At 41.5% G+C, this 18818-nt stretch overlaps 2 protein-coding genes across 5 annotated transcripts in view; both read left to right on the forward strand.

Moving 5' to 3' along the window:
• The first annotated feature begins 22 nt into the window (after nucleotides 1-22).
• snrpa (small nuclear ribonucleoprotein polypeptide A) lies at nucleotides 23-2595 on the forward strand. Of its 4 annotated transcripts, none has more exons than XM_086261699.1 (7): nucleotides 23-82; nucleotides 396-476; nucleotides 617-789; nucleotides 876-1046; nucleotides 1714-1890; nucleotides 1988-2076; nucleotides 2164-2595. In XM_086261699.1, exons 2-7 carry the CDS (start codon nucleotides 404-406, stop codon nucleotides 2321-2323), a joined length of 843 nt encoding a protein of 280 aa, XP_086117825.1. In that variant the 5' UTR covers nucleotides 23-82; nucleotides 396-403; the 3' UTR covers nucleotides 2324-2595. The 4 variants fall into 4 exon arrangements, with proteins under 4 accessions (XP_086117825.1, XP_086117823.1, XP_086117827.1 ...); XM_086261697.1 differs by having other exon boundaries at nucleotides 28-82; nucleotides 393-476; XM_086261701.1 differs by lacking the exon at nucleotides 23-82 and adding an exon at nucleotides 89-286 and having other exon boundaries at nucleotides 393-476.
• A 4195-nt stretch (nucleotides 2596-6790) lies between these two features.
• The window catches only part of LOC147314635 (uncharacterized), a 60219-nt gene continuing 48191 nt past the window's right edge, over nucleotides 6791-18818 (forward strand). Inside the window, exons 1-2 of the mRNA XM_086261703.1 lie at nucleotides 6791-7772; nucleotides 14551-14880. Of these exons, the coding sequence (XP_086117829.1) occupies nucleotides 7614-7772; nucleotides 14551-14880 (489 nt within the window). The 5' untranslated portion in view covers nucleotides 6791-7613. The remainder of the gene's footprint in view (nucleotides 7773-14550; nucleotides 14881-18818) is intronic.

Consider the following 18818-nt stretch of genomic DNA (forward strand, 5'->3'; position numbering starts at 1 on the left):
GTTAAACATCGGAAGTTACGCTTGCACTGTTATCGCGAGAACAGAAAACGGGATTTGTGAAGACCGGGTTTTCATTCATCAGGTAGGAACGTCAAGCTAAAGACTTGAATCGTTAATTTTCTTATAAAGAAACACTTCTTCCGCGCTTTCATGTACTTAAATAATGCATTTGAGCTTTTTGTGACGATCTTAAGTATTTGGGTGATTAGTATATACATGTAAAACACCAAACAAGGTGTTAATTTGTAGTAGATAGCTTGCAGGCTAACCCTCCCCGTCACGTTTGGTGAGTGTTTGCTAACGGTCGCTAGCTAGTTAGCTACTTAGCATCTAATCTAAACTGTGCCTCAGACTGTCTCTAAAGATACAAACGTTCATCAAACGCTCATCAGCAGATTAAAGGATGGCCACCCCGGATGTCCGGCTAAATCATACTATCTACATCAACAACCTGAATGAGAAGATCAAGAAAGATGGTGAGGTTTGCACGTTGAAATCTCTTTCCGTTTAAATAAGCACAACCAGAGTAATCATTTTATGTTTTGTGGGGTGTGTGTGTGTGTGTGTGTGTGTGTGTGTGTGTGTGTGTGTGTGTGTGTGTGTTTTTTTACTGCAGAGCTGAAAAAGTCGCTGTACGCCATCTTCTCACAGTTCGGACAGATTTTGGATATCCTGGTGGCACGAAACATAAAGATGAAGGGTCAGGCCTTTGTTATCTTCAAAGAGATTAACAGCGCCTCCAATGCGCTGAGATCCATGCAGGGCTTCCCCTTCTATGATAAACCGATGGTAGGGTAACTAAACACTGAATATCACACAACTGCTGCTTACCATAGTTTGTGTGTCACATGTGATCTTTCTGTTTGGTCCTGCAGCGCATACAGTATTCAAAGACTGACTCTGACATCATAGCTAAAATGAAGGGGACTTACGTAGAGCGTGACCGCAAAAAAGAGAAGAAGAAGATCAAAGGACCCGATGGCACTGGACCAAAGAAGGGTGTAGCTGGTGCAGCCATGGTCGCTGGTGTGCCTGCCGCTATGCCTGTAAGTGGAGCCAGAGCTGTTTTATTGGTTATTTTGGCAACTATCATGTATTCACAAGGAGCTCTGAGCCAAAGTGTGGGCAGAGACACAAAGTATAAAAACCCTGAGATTTCGAACTTTAATATGTTGGAAAATTCTTGGTTATTTTGTTCTATAGAGTAGATGTTTTATAGTAGATTCCTACTGTTTCCTGGATCACAGAATACCCTAAAGAAAGGCCACAGTTTGTCAGGTGTGTTTCTGAGACATTAATGAGCAACATGGGGGCTCCACAGGGGACTGTCCTGGGTCCATGGCTTTCTACATTGCATACAGCAGACTTCGATATATAGATACAGGAAATCATTCTCTACAAATGGCAGATGAGCTGTGTCAAACATATGAATTTCCGTTTGTTATCAATGAAGTTGTTCTTATGGCTAAAACATGTTTTCAGCTCAAGTTGCAGAACAAAAAACATGATACTGAATTGGGATGAACCTTTTAGGAACAATATTAATAAATAAGGAAACAAAAGCAAAGGGAGAAAGTTTCTCCTGCATTTAGAACAGTTTGTGTGATTGAAAACTGACCCTATTTTCATTGACAAATGTAAATAGTAGCACACACATCTCAGAAGAGGAAAATGGACATCGGGTTTTCTATTAACAAGCTCTTCACTCTTTAGGGAATGCCTCCAATGAGCCAGGCTCCCCGTATGATGCACATGCCTGGCCAGCCACCTTACATGCCCCCTCCAGGCATGATGCCACCTCCAGGGATGGCACCTGGCCAGATGCCCCCTGGTGCCATTCCTCCTGGTCAGATGATGCCTGGGCAGATGCCTGGACAAATGCCCCAGCAGGTAGTGTTTTGTCACAGAGCATGTTGTGTCTTCATTTAATTTAATAAATTGATATTTTTCTGGTTGATTGATTCTGATATCCAATGTGTACTCGTAGGTTGCAGAAAATCCCCCCAATCACATCCTCTTCCTCACCAACTTGCCGGAGGAGACCAACGAGCTCATGCTGTCCATGCTCTTCAACCAGTCAGTAGCAAACCCATTCTCTAGATCTAGTTTTGCACGCTTGTGTCTGTTATAGGCTGAGCCTAACTGTTGGTGTGTGCGTTTTAGGTTCCCAGGTTTCAAAGAGGTGCGTCTGGTCCCCGGACGCCACGACATCGCATTTGTGGAGTTTGAGAACGAGGTGCAGGCCGGAGCTGCACGAGATGCACTACAAGGCTTCAAGATCACACAGACGAATGCAATGAAGATTTCATTTGCTAAAAAATAAGCTCTCAGGAAGGGTGGTCTTTGTTTTTTAAACTTGCAGTAAATCTGACTGTGATTTATTCTTAGAAATTGACTTTCAGGGTTACACGTAAGTATGTGTCAAGCTGGTGTCTTTTTTTTTTTTGTCTTTTTTTTTAGCTTTACATCAAAATCCACAAGCAGCTTGATATGTCTTCTATATTTGTCATAAAGCATTGCACCCAGAGTCTGGTTTACCAGACATTGTACCTGGAGCTTTTCTTTTTCTTTTTATAAATAAAACTGTTCTAAGAATGTGCTGCTCTTCATTTAAGCTGCAGTTTTAGCTTTCCGCCAATAGGCGATGCTTTCTCTCCTCTTGTGTTAAACATTTTCTCTCAAGTCCCTGTAGTCAAAAGGATCTCATGTTTAAACAACTTCAGCTGCACAACATGTAGAAGGAGAAACCAGCATTGAGAAAACCCTGTGTTTTTTTTTTTTTTTTTTTTTTTTTAAAGAATACCAATGCTGTGTGCTGCAGTCTGAATTTAGACCGCATCTGCAGAAAATTTAGTTCTTTGGAGTCTTCTGATTATTACAAAACATGGAAACTTTATGGGACTCCATATAATTCACCGTAGCCATCCTACTTGTAAAATAAATGCACTGGAATCTCATTTAGTTTGTGCTTTGAAGTAGAACCTAGATCTCTGAAGCCACTTTCTCTCCCTGTATTTGGCATTAATCATTGGTATATTATTTAATGGATGGCTGGTGTTGCATTGTTGCAGCGTTTCGTCATCTGCTCCCCCAACAAATGCTCGCACGCTATTACACCTCCAAAACTGCAGTGTTCGTGTTGAGACTGGTGTTGTTGAAATGAGATAATGAAGCTGCTAATTGAAGACGTGTGAATGTGCTTCTCAAACCGCAGTATAATTGTTTTTGTGTTCGAGCCAGTAGTACATACCTGTCACAGATGTGAGGGCTGCTTTTGTAGAAAAAGGGTTCTGCTGCATTTCAGAACAAAGATATTATTTTTAGAGGATCATTGTATTATGAAGCAAACATGAAAACAGACTTGATTCTCTGGACACTTGCGTGAATATTTTGTTTTCTACTCTACTAAAAAAAATTTCGGATAAAAATTGTGCATTAAGTCACATCATAACATTAAAACAGGAAGGCTTGTTGCTGAAAATGGGCCTCCATACAGCTGTGTAGATATTTTACGGCGATTTGATTTATCATTGAACCTAGTTTATGCAATTTCTAGTATTTCAAAAAACAAAGGGTAGGTGGACCTGAAGTTTTAGGTTGTTCAGTAGTGATAACTGGATAAACTCTATACTGGGTACTGTTAGGTACACCTTGCTAGTATCTATCCATTCATGCTATGCATTCAACAAGGTGCCGGGAACATTACTGACAGATTTTTCCATGTAGCATCACACATTTGCGACTCTCCTGGTTCATCACATCCCAAAGGCCCTCTATTGGATTGAGATCTGGTGACTGGAGACCATTTGAGAGCAGTTTGAGCTGATTTGAGTTTTTGTGACATGGTGTGTTATCCTGCTGGAAGAAGATGTGTACACTGGTCATAGAGGGATGGACATGGTCAGCAACAATGCTCAAGCAGGGTGTGGTGTTTAAACCATGCTCAGTTGGTACTATGGGGCCCAAAGCATGATAAGAAAATAACCCCCACACCGTTACACCATCACAATCAAACTCATCATACGAGGCAGGAAAGATGCATGGTTCATATTATATTTACTCCAAATTCATCTGACTATTCTCTGAATACCAAAAAGTTGATGTGGGTGAATGAAATGAAATGTTTGTGAGGCAACATCCCAGAAGATCAGCAGTTTCTGTAATACTCAAACCAGCCACAGTGACACACCCAGAGTCACTTAATTCACCTTTCTTCCTCCTTCAGATTTTCTGTTTGAACTTCAGCAGGTTGTTCTGACCATGTCTACATGCCTGAATGCAGTGGCTTACTGTCATGTGATTGGATGATTGAATATGTGCATTATTGTATTTAATGAAGGGATGGATGAGTGTATATTTTCATTTAAGTTTAAAATGTTGTCATGTAAGTGCAAAAAAGGTTTTTCTGCAATGTTCTGTAAGTAACATAAAATTAGGTGGGTAAACAAAAGTAGCTCAGAATCATGGACAATATGAATTATTGTCTCAGTAAATTCTTATTGTCTATTTTCCTCTCAGCCTTCACACGATATGTTTGCAGACATGCTAATAAGGAGCACGTCCTCCTCTCACAGACTAGATTCAGACAGAGTGACGTGTGAATTAGGCCTGAAAGGCTTAATTTAGACTCTCACTATCAGCTGTGCCCGGTGTACACAGGGCCTCCCTGTTATGTGCCCTGAGTAATTGTCTTCAGGTCAGCTCAACGGTGTACACAGAAATCCACATTCTTCTGCAGTTTCCCAAGCCTTTCCACACTCCCTTATTTTGCCTTGAGAAAGCACTGACCTCAGTCACCAGGGCGCCGTGTGTGTGTGTGTGTGTGTGTGTGGGGGGGGGCATGGTTTTGGCAACATGCCCAGTGCCTTCCCATTCACCAACACAGTAATCTTTCAGAGACTGAAAGGCAGCTTATACTTATCCAGCAGCTTATGCGTGGAAGCTGTTCCTGTCAGTACCACTTAAAAAATAAATAAATTTTATAAATCATCTCTTAAGTATTTTTAGTTTGCAAAGTATGGAAGAAATATAGTATCATCAGAATTCAACTATTTTTAGACATTGAATTTATAACACTGAATTTTTATCCTCCAAATTCACCTGCAAAAAATTCATACTGTGTAACTAAACTTCCTAAACCTTCAGATATGTAGGCTACCTTCAGTTAAAGAGAAGCATCCCAAGTTTAGAGGATAAAACTTCGGTTTCACTTTAATAGTTTTACCTCTATTTCACAGTTTGTAGTGTAAACAGAAAACATGGGAAGTAAAGAAAGGACGGTCACATGCATCATAAGCTGAACTGATGATATTGAATTTGCATAATCCTGCATAGTGGAGGAAAGAAAATTTGATTTCTGAGTGGAAAAATGAAAGTTCTTGTATTTTTTGAGTTCTTTAATTTAATGTGTTTTTGGTTTTAGTTAAGGAAATAACAGAAATTCAGTTAGATACAGGTTAGTGGATATTTTAGAGCTAATGTTCTGTTTTTATGCTTATTTTCTCTGTATGGTCCATTATTTGTTTGAAGTGGATGAAACATTAAAAAAAAAATTAGACATGTGGAAATCAAATCTGATCTAAGCTCATTCTAAAGGCCCCGAGGAAGCAGGTTACTTATCTATATGCATTATTTATTAGTATTACATTTTGATTAAATAACTCCTAAATGTGTTTTTTATCCTAATTTGAAATGAGCCAATGTTTTCACGGCAGTTTAAATAGTGTTAAAATAAATAAATAAATCTGCCTTTTCAAATCCTGCGCAATAAAACGCGTATTGACCATTAGATGGAGCTAAATGCACAACTAACTGCATATCCGTTATGTAGGCACCAAGAAAGCAAGTGAAAGGATTACTTTTTTTGTGACTCTTCTTCTTCAGGTGAGCCACACGCTGCAACCTCTGCGCAGACCCAGTGATGCACGTGTGTTTCCGGATGCTTGGTTAGAATTCAGCTCGTGCTTCGAGGTCACTGCTTCCCCCATGCAAATTAAGCCTCTGCTCCTCAAGAGCCCTCTGTTCCGCTCCGGGGTCAACGCGGAGCGCCAAGCCGCGGAAACACCAGCGGTTGTCAGGGAAGCTCTTGAGCAACAAGCCCGTGATAGACTTTAAGATTGAGAAGGGGGAGGAGGGAGAATCTCATTAGATTTTCTCTGATAAAGAAGGTGCATTGTGTGGAGGTCTTGGGTCCAACAAGAGAGGACTGGAGGAGATATGGAAAATATGTGTGCCATGTGACCGCTGCCAATATTCAAAAGATGCCTACACACCCTACAGTTCTCTTTTATATTTATGCGCTCAGCCGGTTAGTATTTGCAACCCGGCGGCTCCATTAAGCACATTAACACTTTTCAGAGCCGCAGCTGTCGAAACAAGTTCAATCATAAAAGTGGGTTCAATTATAACGTGTCATAAGAAATCAGTCTGCAGGTGGGTGAGAACCGCGTAAGCACTTTTGCCCTGTGCGTCCTGACCAACAGAAGCCGCTTCACACCTTTCCTGCAGGCGTGAAAGTCTGTTTGTCTTTTGTAAACAACTTTTAGTACATCATCCGCAACAGCACGGGTGTTTTAATTAAGCTTGAAGGACAAATCATTTCTATTCACAGGTCTGAACAGAACTGTGAGAACAGTTCTGCCAAGCTGAGCTTTGAAGTGTTCCGTGGACTGCAGAGGTTTGAAACTGGAGGAGAGGAACCAGTGAGGCACAACAAAGGACAGAGGGGAAACAGAACACTCAGGAGAGGATAAAAGAGATGCGAAAAGCATTCAGAATACTCTCACACGTAAATATGGTATTGAAAAAAAAAAGAATGTTGGTCAAAGTGTGTAGAGAGAGAAAAGGGGATGAGAGCCCCGTGCGCTCTGGGAACCATCCGGACAAGGAGTGAAAGACGGATATTCCCTGCCCCAGGACACACCCTCATGCTCTCACTCTCCCTCTCATTGTTTCCCACAGTGACTCCGTGGCCGCCAGCCTTCGTATCGGGTTTACAAATGACCAGCCAGCCGCTCCAATGACAAGAACACAAAAGTGAAATCATTCCGCCGGGGAGAAGCAACTTTGGTCGCTGCTTTGGTCACACACTCATCAAGAAATAGGATTCATACGATTGTCCCCTCTCCATATTATCTCTGAGAGTGGATTAAGCTTTGAGAGAGACAGGAGATGAAGAGAGAGTATCAGCTAATTGGGATGTGAGTTCAAGTCAAGTGAGCCGGCAGATTGGACCCGTAAAGCCTCTTAAGGCAGGTGGTGGTGGGAGGAATACACCAAGGGGAGTGTGTGTTTGTGAGAAGCGTGCGTTTGTGTGCATGTGTCATTCCCAGAGGAAACCTGCCTTGGTCACAGCAGCAAGGGAGGGGTTGATCAGGTGTGCGCGTGAGCGTATGTAGGTGGGTTGATTGCAGGGAGAGATCCAAGCTGAGACAGAGTTATGGTTTCTCCGGTCTGGACGCGATGAAGTGGCTTTGCGGGAGTTTCAGGGTTTAAGACCGGCGAGGAAGAGGAGAGCTGGGCGGACGGAGGACACTGGAAGAGAGGAGTAGGAGGAGGGGGGACACCACCGCCACCAAAGCGCACAGCACGGTCCCCAGTCCCTTGATGCAGGGATGGAGAGCTCACGGGTGCACGGGATAACTCGGAAGAATCTGAGGAGCAGAGGTGAAAAGCTCAACGGGAACCCAGACATGAGAGCCGGGCGACACCAGGGACACTTCCACCTGCCGCGGACTGTGATTTTTTTCGTCGCGCTCACGGTGCAAACGCAGGTAAGCCACCGATTAAGTGCTATTTCGGGCTGCATGCACTTAAACGCCCCACGCGGACTCGCAACTGTGGTTCTGTCTGTTTTTTAAATGAAAGCTGAGAGAAAAATACTCAGGAATAAAGTCCCACGCACAGTGTCCCTTTATGCTGCCCTCTTTCTGCTCCTGCATGGCGCTGTGCCCACCTGTTGTTTCAGCCCGCTGGTGTATTATCCCACACAACAGAGAACGACTGTAATCCAATTGTAGAAGCACTGGATGCAAATATCAGAACAAAAATCCGCCTTTGCGACAGACGGTAAAAATCACATATATATTTTTTTTTCTTGAATGAAAAAGAGTCAGTGTGCCACTGTTTGCCAAACAAAGACATGTCATGATAACACAAATCAATCACATTAGTGACATGTAGTCGATGAATGTGATTTATTCCATCATTTTCTGCTAAATAATGATTCTTAATCCCTTTTCATTCACTTTGGTATATCCTCGATCATTAATTGCGCATAAATTACACCCAAATTTCACACCGCACCCCTGTTAAGGTATTTTCCTTATTCACGGATCAGTAAATGAGTGAAAACATCTTCCCTTTTAGGCTCTTTGGTTGCTGCTTTGTCCATTTCATATATTAGTAACCATTCTCAGGTGTGGTCTGATTGTCTTATTTTCTCTCTGTCTGCATGGCTGCATGTATGCACGCTTTCTTTTTGGCATAACAGCAAAGTTCATTAATGACTGCGTAAATACTTCTGAGAAGGTGGTTATAACATTATGAGGACAATTTGTGGCTGTATTAAAGCTCTGGATTTTATTCCAGTGTTGTTTTGGGCATGAAAGCATAAACAAGCAAAATATTGTTCCCCTTTTCCCCCATGAGCTCTCAGGCAGCTGCTGGTCTTGTCACAATGTGTCTAATGTGTGACAGCGCTCACCAGTAGCAAGACCAGGCCCAGGGGTGCTCCGAAGCGTGCATGTGTGCACACACGTGAGTGCACGTTTTTTAAACACTGAGCTCACATCCAGCATCTGTGTCCTGGGTGTGTGTGGAGCCCGGGGCCACAGCCTCATAGACTCCAGGGCGTGTGAATGTTGAACATTCAGGCAGCTCTGCGTGCCTCTCTGTACCTCTGCAACCCTTTCACAGCTGAGGAACAACACACCCTGCTCTCTCCATTCTCCGATTGCACTGCAGTGTGAAGCACACACTCAAGATCCTTTGCATCTGCTGGTGCCCATTTATAATGCAGAGGACGGGGGATGTTTCAACCTGCAGTTCATAAATGAGGCTTCTTGACACTCTAGCGGTCCTTATGTGTTGTCTATTGTGTCACGCTCACACTACAGTACGCAAAGCATTTATGTTTCGCTAAATTAGACTGCCATTTTCAAACTGAAGCTGAATTTTAAAATGAGATTGGATGAAATTTATGTGCACATCATTTCTGTTTGAATGCTGAGCAAAATGCAGTTCATAAAGTGAATCAGCGACAAGAGGATTTCGACATTTAAATAAACAAACACTTAGAAATTTATCATCCGCACAATGCTTGAAGCATCCACCCAGACAGAATTTCAGTGTGATTGAAGATCCTGACCGTGACTTAACCGCAATACTGTGACAGTAAGAGACTGCAGTTATCAACAAATAGTTAAAATGCCTCTCACACAACACCATACATCTTCAAATACCCTATTTTGTCTGGACAGTAACTGGGAAATCAAAGATATCACAATCTCATAAGACAAAGGAATCAATCATAGACTGCTTGTTATGAATAGGGTTGCCAAAAATGCAAGGCTCGTTAAATAATCAGTTCATAAAATATCTGATGCAGTTTCACAGTGGCATTTAAAGTGCCACAGAAATATGCTTGAAATCAATGATGCCTTTCCGAAGAAACTTGTTGGCCTCGAGTACAAAGAAAGTCTCGCTTAAATGGCTCACAGCGAGCTCTGTGGAGTTCGTCGAATAGTAGCATTTGTTCCATGACAGTAGAAAAGTCAACAGATCATTTTCCGAGGCTTGAATGTCTTTAGGTACAGAGGATTGTGAGTTTTGCCCCTTAGAGAGCTTTAAACTGACGAAGCTCAGTTTCAGAGACGGGCTGAGCTTCGGCTTGGCTCACTCTCTCTCTGTTTCCCCTTCTCCCTCTCTCCCTCTGAGCGCTGAAATGCTGGTATGCAGGGAATGGCTTAGGCAGCGAGTGGAGGAGAGGAAGAAAGGAGGATGCAGAGTGATGAGCGCCACTGTATCTCCACAAGCCTTTTGATGTAGACAAGTTCACCCCACCTCCCTCCACCACCACCACCATTACCCTGCAACCCCTCCCATCTCACCCCTTTCAGCTCTGGGACAGGGTGCAGGCAAGGGACACAAAACCCAGTAACAATGGGGCGACTGAGACTGTGGCTCAGCGTTGGGCGGCCTGGCTCTGGCTAAGCAGACATATGAGAGTTTCCAGGTCTCAGTGATAGCTGTCCATGATTGAATGCACCACACCTCTGGGAATACACGGCTTAGATCCTCAGCTGTAATGAGGTGTCACCAGCTCATTGTTTCAGATAGAAAGCCAAAAAATAATGTGAATTATTTACATTTATTCATCAGTGAGGGTTTAAGGACAAACTGATATAACAGTGGCCTTATTTTGGTGTTTGCTGTTGTTGGATAAAGCCAAAACCACAGAGAGGATCACATACACACACAGACACACACACAAATGCACACACGCACATACCTGACCCTTGTGCTCTGAGACTCTCAGGGGGTCTTGTTAAGTCTAGAGTGTGTGAGAGAGGCTGTGCGGTTTGTGTGTGTGTGTCCCCTCTTAACCCATCCCTAAACAGGGAGGGAACACAGACAAGAGAAAAGGAGGCAGATAAAAGTGAGGATGGGAACAATGTAGAAAATGGCTGATGGCTGCAGAAAGAGAAATGACAGGAGCGTCAAAGCTTGTTCTCAGATAGAGAAACAAGTGAAGTGGAGGAGGAGGGGAGAAGAAGCGTGTGAGCAGGATCCCAGTGTCATTGCCCCCTGGGAAGGGGAAGTGAGAAATAAGAAGGGAGTGGTGGTGACACACAGGAAGACTAAAGAAAGAAAGACAAGAGCCAAAGAAAGGCGAGTCCAAAGATAAAAGCTAGTGCTGTTTAATCCCTCGATAATTTAGGGAACATCTCTGTTCCCCCAAAAGTTGGCACGCTGTGAGAAACGTAAATAAAAACATGGTGCAATGACGCAGAATGATCATTTATTCTTTCATCTTCACACTGTAAGAATCTGAGAACTGAGGACATCAGTTTCTGTAGTTTTAACATAGTTAACATAGACTGTATATGAAAGACGGGTGTAGCCTCTGACTTTTAATAATGGATTGCATTTATATAGCGCTTTTCTAGGCACCCAAAGCGCTTTACAATTCCACTATTCATTCACTCACTGATGCAGGCAAACCGCAGTTGTAGCCACAGCTGCCCTGGGGCAGACTGACAGAAGCGAGGCTGCCATATCGCGCCATCGGCCCCTCTGGCCAACGCCAGTAGGCGGTAGGGTAAAGTGTCTTGCCCAAGGACACAACGACCAGGACAGAGAGAGCTGGGGGATCGAACCGGCAACCTTCCGGTAGCAGATGAGCTTCCCAACCACCTGAACCACGGTCGTTTTAAACGATAAGCCATAAAACTGCAGTTTTTGTAATGTCTAACAGGGGGCGACTTCTGTGGGTGCAAAAAGAAGCCTGGTTGTATAGAAAACAGCCTATCAGCTCCCTTTATCTGTAACCTCAGTAAAACACTTTCCTGATGAGTTTTTAGTCTTATTTAATGCAACATGGTGTTCATTTTGTAAATTATGAACTTAATAGAGTCCAAAAGGAGTGTAAAGCAAGGTCTGCTGTAGGGTGGGTGTACCTTGGATTTAAAAATCGCTACTGTATGAGCATGTCCTTTGGATTCTCAGTCAGATCCACCACCTGCTTGTTGAGTTGAATTTCTAAAGGCACCAAGACAGCGATGGACAAAATGCTCAGCTTGAACTTTTAAGATGGGACTTTGGAATCCAATGAGTGATCTCACCAGCGCTTGAGATCATTTTTCTTTAATTTTTATGGGGACAGAGATATTTTTCTATTTCATAATCTGCTAAATGTTTTCGTGGGTACCAGATCTGGAATTCAGGCAGGTGACTTAATCTCACTTTTACGACAAAACCATGCTCTTGAATGCTTTCTGAATTTAGTCTGTCTTGCAGAAAAAAGAAAACCTGCTGAGAAAAAATGATATTATCTGCAGCTGTATATGTTTCTCCTAAACCTGCATATTCAGTATTAATGGTACCTTCACTAATGTGCACTTATGCACCCCCATATCATCACTGATGCTGGCTTTTAAAATTTGTCCTGATAAGGAACTTGATGGTTGCTCTTTTCTTCAGCTTGGAGGACAACATTTTTCACTGAGCGAAGGTGGCAACGTTTTTTCGATCTTATTTATATGTTGCTACTTTGTTCCCTCTGCTTGTTAAGGCCAATTCAAGGGCTTTAACATATGTTTCTAAGCCCATGAAGTTATTTATATTAAAAAAATTAAGCTTTACTCCTAAAACCCCGAGCCTCTCATAAATGCTCTTTTAATACCCAGTCATGTTACTTGTTATCTAATTATGAAATGTTCCACCAGGTCTGTTTCATTCTTTTCTTTTTGTTCCCCCCCCCCTTCTAACTTTTATTCTTAGTTTCAATATTTTTTCCCAGTTACGTAATTTTACTTGTTGTCTTTGGATTATTTTCATTCAAATATAGGTTTTTAATCATTTTTAAACTACCATGTTCTAGTATTTATATTCTATACAGCGTTCCAACTTTTTGGGAGACATTGGTTGTAAATGGAAATGTCTGTTTTTCTCTTCACTAGAGGTCAAACAAAGTTATGGGAATCAAAGTTATGTCATCATGTCTTCTTCCCCCTTTTCTCTCTCTGTTGCTTGCTTTTTGAACGCTGTTGTCTTGTACGTACTGATAAACAGATGGTGGAGAGGAGACATGCAGGCCGCTGCTGATTCCCAGAGGCACTGAGACAGTACATTAGAGGAAACACGATAGCCGTCTCTCAAAGTTTCATTGCGCATTTTTGTTTATTTTAACTATATGATGGTGTTTGAGTTAGTCAACCTCTATCATGTAAATTAATATCTAAACTATTAAATAACTGTGGATGAAATGCATAAATCAAGCTCAAGTGACTGACAGGGAGAAGGACTTCTTTTTCTTATATGTTATAAACTGCTGGAATCACATAATAAACTTTAACATGAAAAATCTCACTGTAAAAAAAAAGTCTGCTCAGCTGAACTGTCAGTGGAAGTGATTGAATTCTGCAATAAAGGGAGGGCATACATAGAAACATCTGGTGAAGCTGGTTATTTGTGTGAGGGTAATTGTTCAGTTTCAGAAATATTCTAGCTCTTAAAGCGAGTCTTTATAAATATTAAATATTCCAGAGGAATAGTTTGACATTCTGTGAAATATACTTGCATTTGCTTTTTCGTATTATGTGGGTAAATTGATATTTCACTCTATCGTCTGCACTAAGGCTGTCATGATAATAGAATTACAAATTTTAGACTGATACCCAGGAAAATGCTTGATAGTTATTACCATTTTCAATACCGTGGGTGAACAAAATGGCCCAAATCAAGAGTAATTTTTAATAAATATTGATTAGAACAATACAAACAATGATAATGTCAATGAAACTATTTGCAAGTTGCCTGAAATATTGTAGAAAGCCAATTAAGATAACTTTAAGGTATATATAAATATGTATATGACAAATATTTTAAACAAGAAAAAAGGACAATATTTTTAGTTGTCCAAGGTAATCTCTGTTTGTCATTGCTAAGGAGATAGTGTCAGTAAAGTAGGCTACCTGTTTTTGTCTACAAGTCTAGGTTCAGTCTAGGATTTTAAGAAAAGACATAACACTTTTTAAACACGAATAATTGTGAAATCCTGTTAAATCCTTTTCTGTAGGATAAGAAGTCTTAACTTTCATGCACTTACATTCTTAGTTTTTCAGTAACCAGAAACCTCAGCATTCAGCAGCCATCTTCAGACACCTCAGTGCATTTGTTTGGGCAGGTATTTTAAAGTGCTATGTATGGTAAATCATTGATCACTGAGACATAAAACTGGATGCATATAATCAGCATTAAAATCTAAAACCTAACATCTGAAAGGTTTACTGACATTCAGCTGAAATGAGCTTTTTCCCCTGGATGTTAAACTTGCACCACCATCTTTCCCGAGGCAGAGTTCTCCCATAGATTTCAATGAAGGTTTCTTTGATTGCCCTGTCTCTCTCTTATAACGTCTCTAATGTTACAGCTCATCAGAGGCTTCTCTTGTATGTTTCTGGAAAGGCCTGCGGTCCATTTTTTAAGATTAATTGGTTTCTAACTTTGCACCAACTGTAATTTAAACATTGTTTGATTTTATAAAAGATAAAAAGATAAAACAACTCCTCTTATAAATTAAAAGCTTTTGCAATTACCTTCTTTCACTTCCTGTCCTAATGAGACATTTTTAAGTAGAACTTGAAGCAAGACACAGCAATGACGTGAATTTTTACACAACCTAAAATGGCCTGTAAATGTAAATCACCTGTCATTACTTGGTGATCTTCCATCACTGCAGTGGGTGAGAATGGCCTTAACTGTGCAAGTTTGATAATATATTAATGTAATTCTCTCCTTTGCTCTCCTCTCTGCTCTCTCTGGATTCAGGCTGTCTGTGCGGTTGGGATGTTTGAGCTTCAGATCCGACACTTTCAGAACCCACATGGTCGTCTGCAAACAGGAGAATGCTGTGATCTCCAGGCCAGCGGAGCACAGCACTGCTCTGCCAGGGACCAGTGTGACACTTTCTTCCAGGCCTGCCTCAAGGAGTACCAGGCCCGGGTCGCCCCAACTGGAGCCTGCACCTTTGGTACCGGCAGTACGGGTGTCCTGGGTGGAAACTCCCAGTTGTTCCACCACAGAGGACACGACAGGGGGGGAGGAGGAGAGGACGGGAGTAATGGACACATTGTCATTCCTTTCCAGTACGCCTGGCCGGTAAGTACAGGGGCAGTGATGGTTAGCAGTATGGTTACCAAGGGAACAGGCTAAGCTTCAAGTGGGAAACAATACACTCAAACTGAGGCTAGAGGAGAATAACGATGACACTCAGAGCTTCACACTCACATGCTTTTGTATCACAATAACCACAACATATTTTTCTACTAGAGTATTACAATATGGAAAACACAGAATTTGCTAATGTGCTCATGAGAGAAAGATAATCTTCCTGGTGAATCACACATCTTACATCTCCCAGACTGACCCAAGAAGACCTGATCTAAGCTGTTAAAGGGTTATTAAAAGAATGAAATGAAAATATTTGACAGTGTTTGACACAGATTTTCTTGTTGCCCATGATTAGAATTTTTGGATATTTGTGATCTTTGGTTTATGAGCAAAAACACACAAACCTGAAAATGAGAGTGATGCAGCTGTGGTTCAGAATGAGTGTGACTATCACCCCCAAATTGCCTCTGATGCATCCGTGTCAGTGTGACAGAAAGTACATAAAGGCTCAGAAAAAGGTGCTGCGCGCATGTAGGTTTTGGGAGAAAGTCCACAGTTAGACTTGAAGACTGATTGAATAGAATGAGGCCATTTACCAGCAGAATGGCTATTTTTTTGTATTTAGTATATGCTAATCTTAAAGTTCTTCCTGCAATCCTGTAGCGGCCCTTGGCGACTTTCTGCTGTTTACAAGGGAGAGTACACTAGTGTGCATTTCATTCATCCACATTCTTGTGGGCCTTTTCACCTTTATTAGACAGTATAGTGAGGTGGAGAAAGGAGAGTGAGGGGAAGGGATGCAGCAAAGGGCCTAGAGTCAGAGACTGCTGCATTTAACTGTGCAGCATACGAGGTCCTGTTCAGTCTCTGAGCTTTATTCCAAATGCAATCACGGAGAAATACAGCTGGTGAAGCACTCTGGGTAATCAGTAAGACTAGAAGAAAACCTAGAAAAGCACGAAATGAATGCAGCCCATGTATCATTAAACTGGTGTCAAAATGTAACGGCCTCCAACATCTCCACTACACTAATGGCCACCACACTAGCCATTAGCCTGGTGGCCATTAGTGTGGTAATTACGTTGGTAACTGTCAGTGCAAAAATGACGATTACCAACATTGTCACCATAATTTAATATATCCGATATATGTTGGCTGGCTTCATACACTGGAACTGAAACTTTGTGTGTCTAAACCAAGAAGGTGAGCACAGTCTGCCTAAACTTGGTTACTTGTTTGGTTTGCTTTTCACTCCATTCCACTGTTTTTCCCATCACTTCACATCTCCACATCTTTAAAACTTTCTGTTCCTTATGTTACAGAAAGTTTCTGGAGGTTTCTTCAGCTCATATTGAACTACTTGTGTCTTGGGTCCTCTTTACAGAGCAGAACAATTAATCTGCAATTAGCACAACAGTAGGCACGTGTGGTCAATTGATTATTCAATCTAACTTCTTTCTTCCTCCTCCAGTGCTCCATCTATCCCTGTTTATCCATTTAATTTTTGTTTCCCCAATAAAGCATCCAGAAGCTAAAAAGGCAACAAATATGTGCACTCACAGAAGCCTCTTTTAAAAAATGTGTATTTCTGTCTATTATATCATTTACATGTGCTGTATGTATGTAAAGCACTATGCAAAACTACGGTGCCAACCCTCATTTCTTTATGCTTCCAAGGAGCCAGACTTTTCTTGTAACTTTTTTTCGCAGTGGTCTTGAGAAGTAGTTTTTCTTTAGACATTGGCTGCCTTTTTCTCTGATCCTTCTACCTGACCATTTTATGAGGAATGTTTTTGATTGTTGAACCTATTAACATTCAACTATGAGTCATTCAAACAAAAAAGGGCGCCTAACTTAAGGGATGAACTATTGTTGTGTGCACACATAACAGAAACCTTCGAAATGTAAATTGTATCTTTAGGAACTTTGTTACTTGCAGCCAGAAACATTTTTTTTTCAAATTTATTTTATTGAATCCATGAAAAATAATAAAGTTTACACAGTTTGAAACGCATAAAATAGTTTTGTTTTTGCCTAATAAGATGGTTCAGTGTCTTATGGAGTGAAATATTAGTTTCAAATGATTGTCAAAATTTAAAGATGCAGTCAGGAAAGAAGAGCAACATTGAAGCATCTGTAAAACACAGTGGAGTGCTAATAGCAGAAGCAATTGATTGTTTTGGTAAAAATAAAAAAAAACATTCGAAAAGTAAGCACCTTTCAAGTGTTTTCAGAGGTTCGGGGGAAGGTGCAGCTGTTGGAATAAAACAGCAAGTGGGGTCTTCATGTGTCACGTGACTCTTAAAATGACAGGAGAGTAAAAAGGTTTAATCATAGTGTAACACAAATACAGTAATTAGGCATAGCACTTATCTCTTCCCATCAACCCATTTTCTAAGAATCCATTAGTCCATCTGGGTGCTCATTAGTCACTCCTTTACTGTACTTTATTCTCACATTTAACTCTTGTTTATCGGTGAAACCAGAGCTAAGAGAATCTGTTCAAAATGTCTTGGCAAGGACACATAGAAGTCATCCACAATTTTCCCGTGGATGTGAAAAGGTTTTGTTTGTTTCTTGCACTGAAGAAATGCTCCTGCAGTATTTCCTGTTACCCTTTCTTTGTCTTTGATCGCTCCCAGCTTGTTTCTCATAATGAAAGAATTACAGAAATGGCAGTCAAAGACCTCACGCTTCTAAGCCATAATCATATTATGTCATAATAATGTTTGTTATGTAGCACAAAACCCCCAGGTGAGGCTTCAGAAACACACACACACACACACACACACACACACACACACACACACACACACACACACACACTCCTAATATGTCTGCAGTATTTCCTTCACTTCAGAGGACGTTACTTTGACTCACATTAATTTCCCGGAGACTTACGCTAAACCTGAAAACTAACCCTTCATACTGAAATTAATTGATTTATGTTATGGGGGCTTGGTTATTGTTCCTGCAGTGTGACTGAAAACAGTTTATGTCCCTGCAACAATCTAAGTACAAACACACACAAAGGAATGTTACACAGCTTTGGTTTAGGTTTCTTTTTCTTGATTAGTATCAGTCCATTTACCTGTGAGACTCCCTGTCCCAGAGCCAATTATCTTCCCTTATCTGTGTATAGTTTGCTTTTGTGTGAGTTTTCATGTGTGCGCTGTATATCTAGTGCGTGTGTCACACTTTTCACCGGGGAAGTGCGTGACTGGCAGGTACGAGTGTGAGAAAGTTCTCCGTCAGAAAGCTTTACCTGGATCAGTATCAGGGCCGGGCCGCAGGGCGGGCTGGGCTTCAGGGGAGAGAGAGCCGGGACACTCTGTGGCAACCTTAGAGCATTTTCAACTGAAAGGCCTGCTTTATCTGGCCATCTCTGGGAGGTGGAGGGTAGTGGGTGGTGGGTGAGGGAGGTAGAGTGATCCCCCTGCCCCAGGTGAGGGGATGAACAGGTGAGCAAAGTCATTATGAGGAAAGGTGAGCTCTTTCTGTCCCCTGCCCTAAGCTCACATGTGCAGTCTTCATTTCTCACACTAATCTCTTCAGGGAAATGCGCACCTGTGTTTTTGTCTGCATTTGTTTATGTAGCTGTAATTTCTCGTGTTTTGTTTGGTTTGCGTATCATGCTATCAAAAATGACTGCAGGGGTCCATCGCTATTAGGCTCCTGTAAGTCTGTGCCATGATTTCTCAGCTTATGGCTAAATCAGCTTTTTCTATTGGTTTTAGAGCACCTGTAAAAGCTTTACTGAAAGGCAGCCACTCTGAGAGGGTTTTATGAGAATAGTTCAACTTTTCGTTACATGTTCAATGTGAAGACTAATACCTTTCTCTTTAAGTTCATGACAGTACAATTAGAGAAAGACTGAATAAGCAGGGTTTGTTTGAAAAAGTTGCAGAAAGACAGATTCTTATCTC

The sequence above is a fragment of the Aulonocara sp. 'chitande type north' Nkhata Bay genome, linkage group LG14, assembly GCF_057382095.1.
Source record: "Aulonocara sp. 'chitande type north' Nkhata Bay isolate Kocher_YH1m ecotype deep benthic linkage group LG14, A_spYH_male_GT1.1, whole genome shotgun sequence".
Taxonomy (NCBI): domain Eukaryota; kingdom Metazoa; phylum Chordata; class Actinopteri; order Cichliformes; family Cichlidae; genus Aulonocara; species Aulonocara sp. 'chitande type north' Nkhata Bay.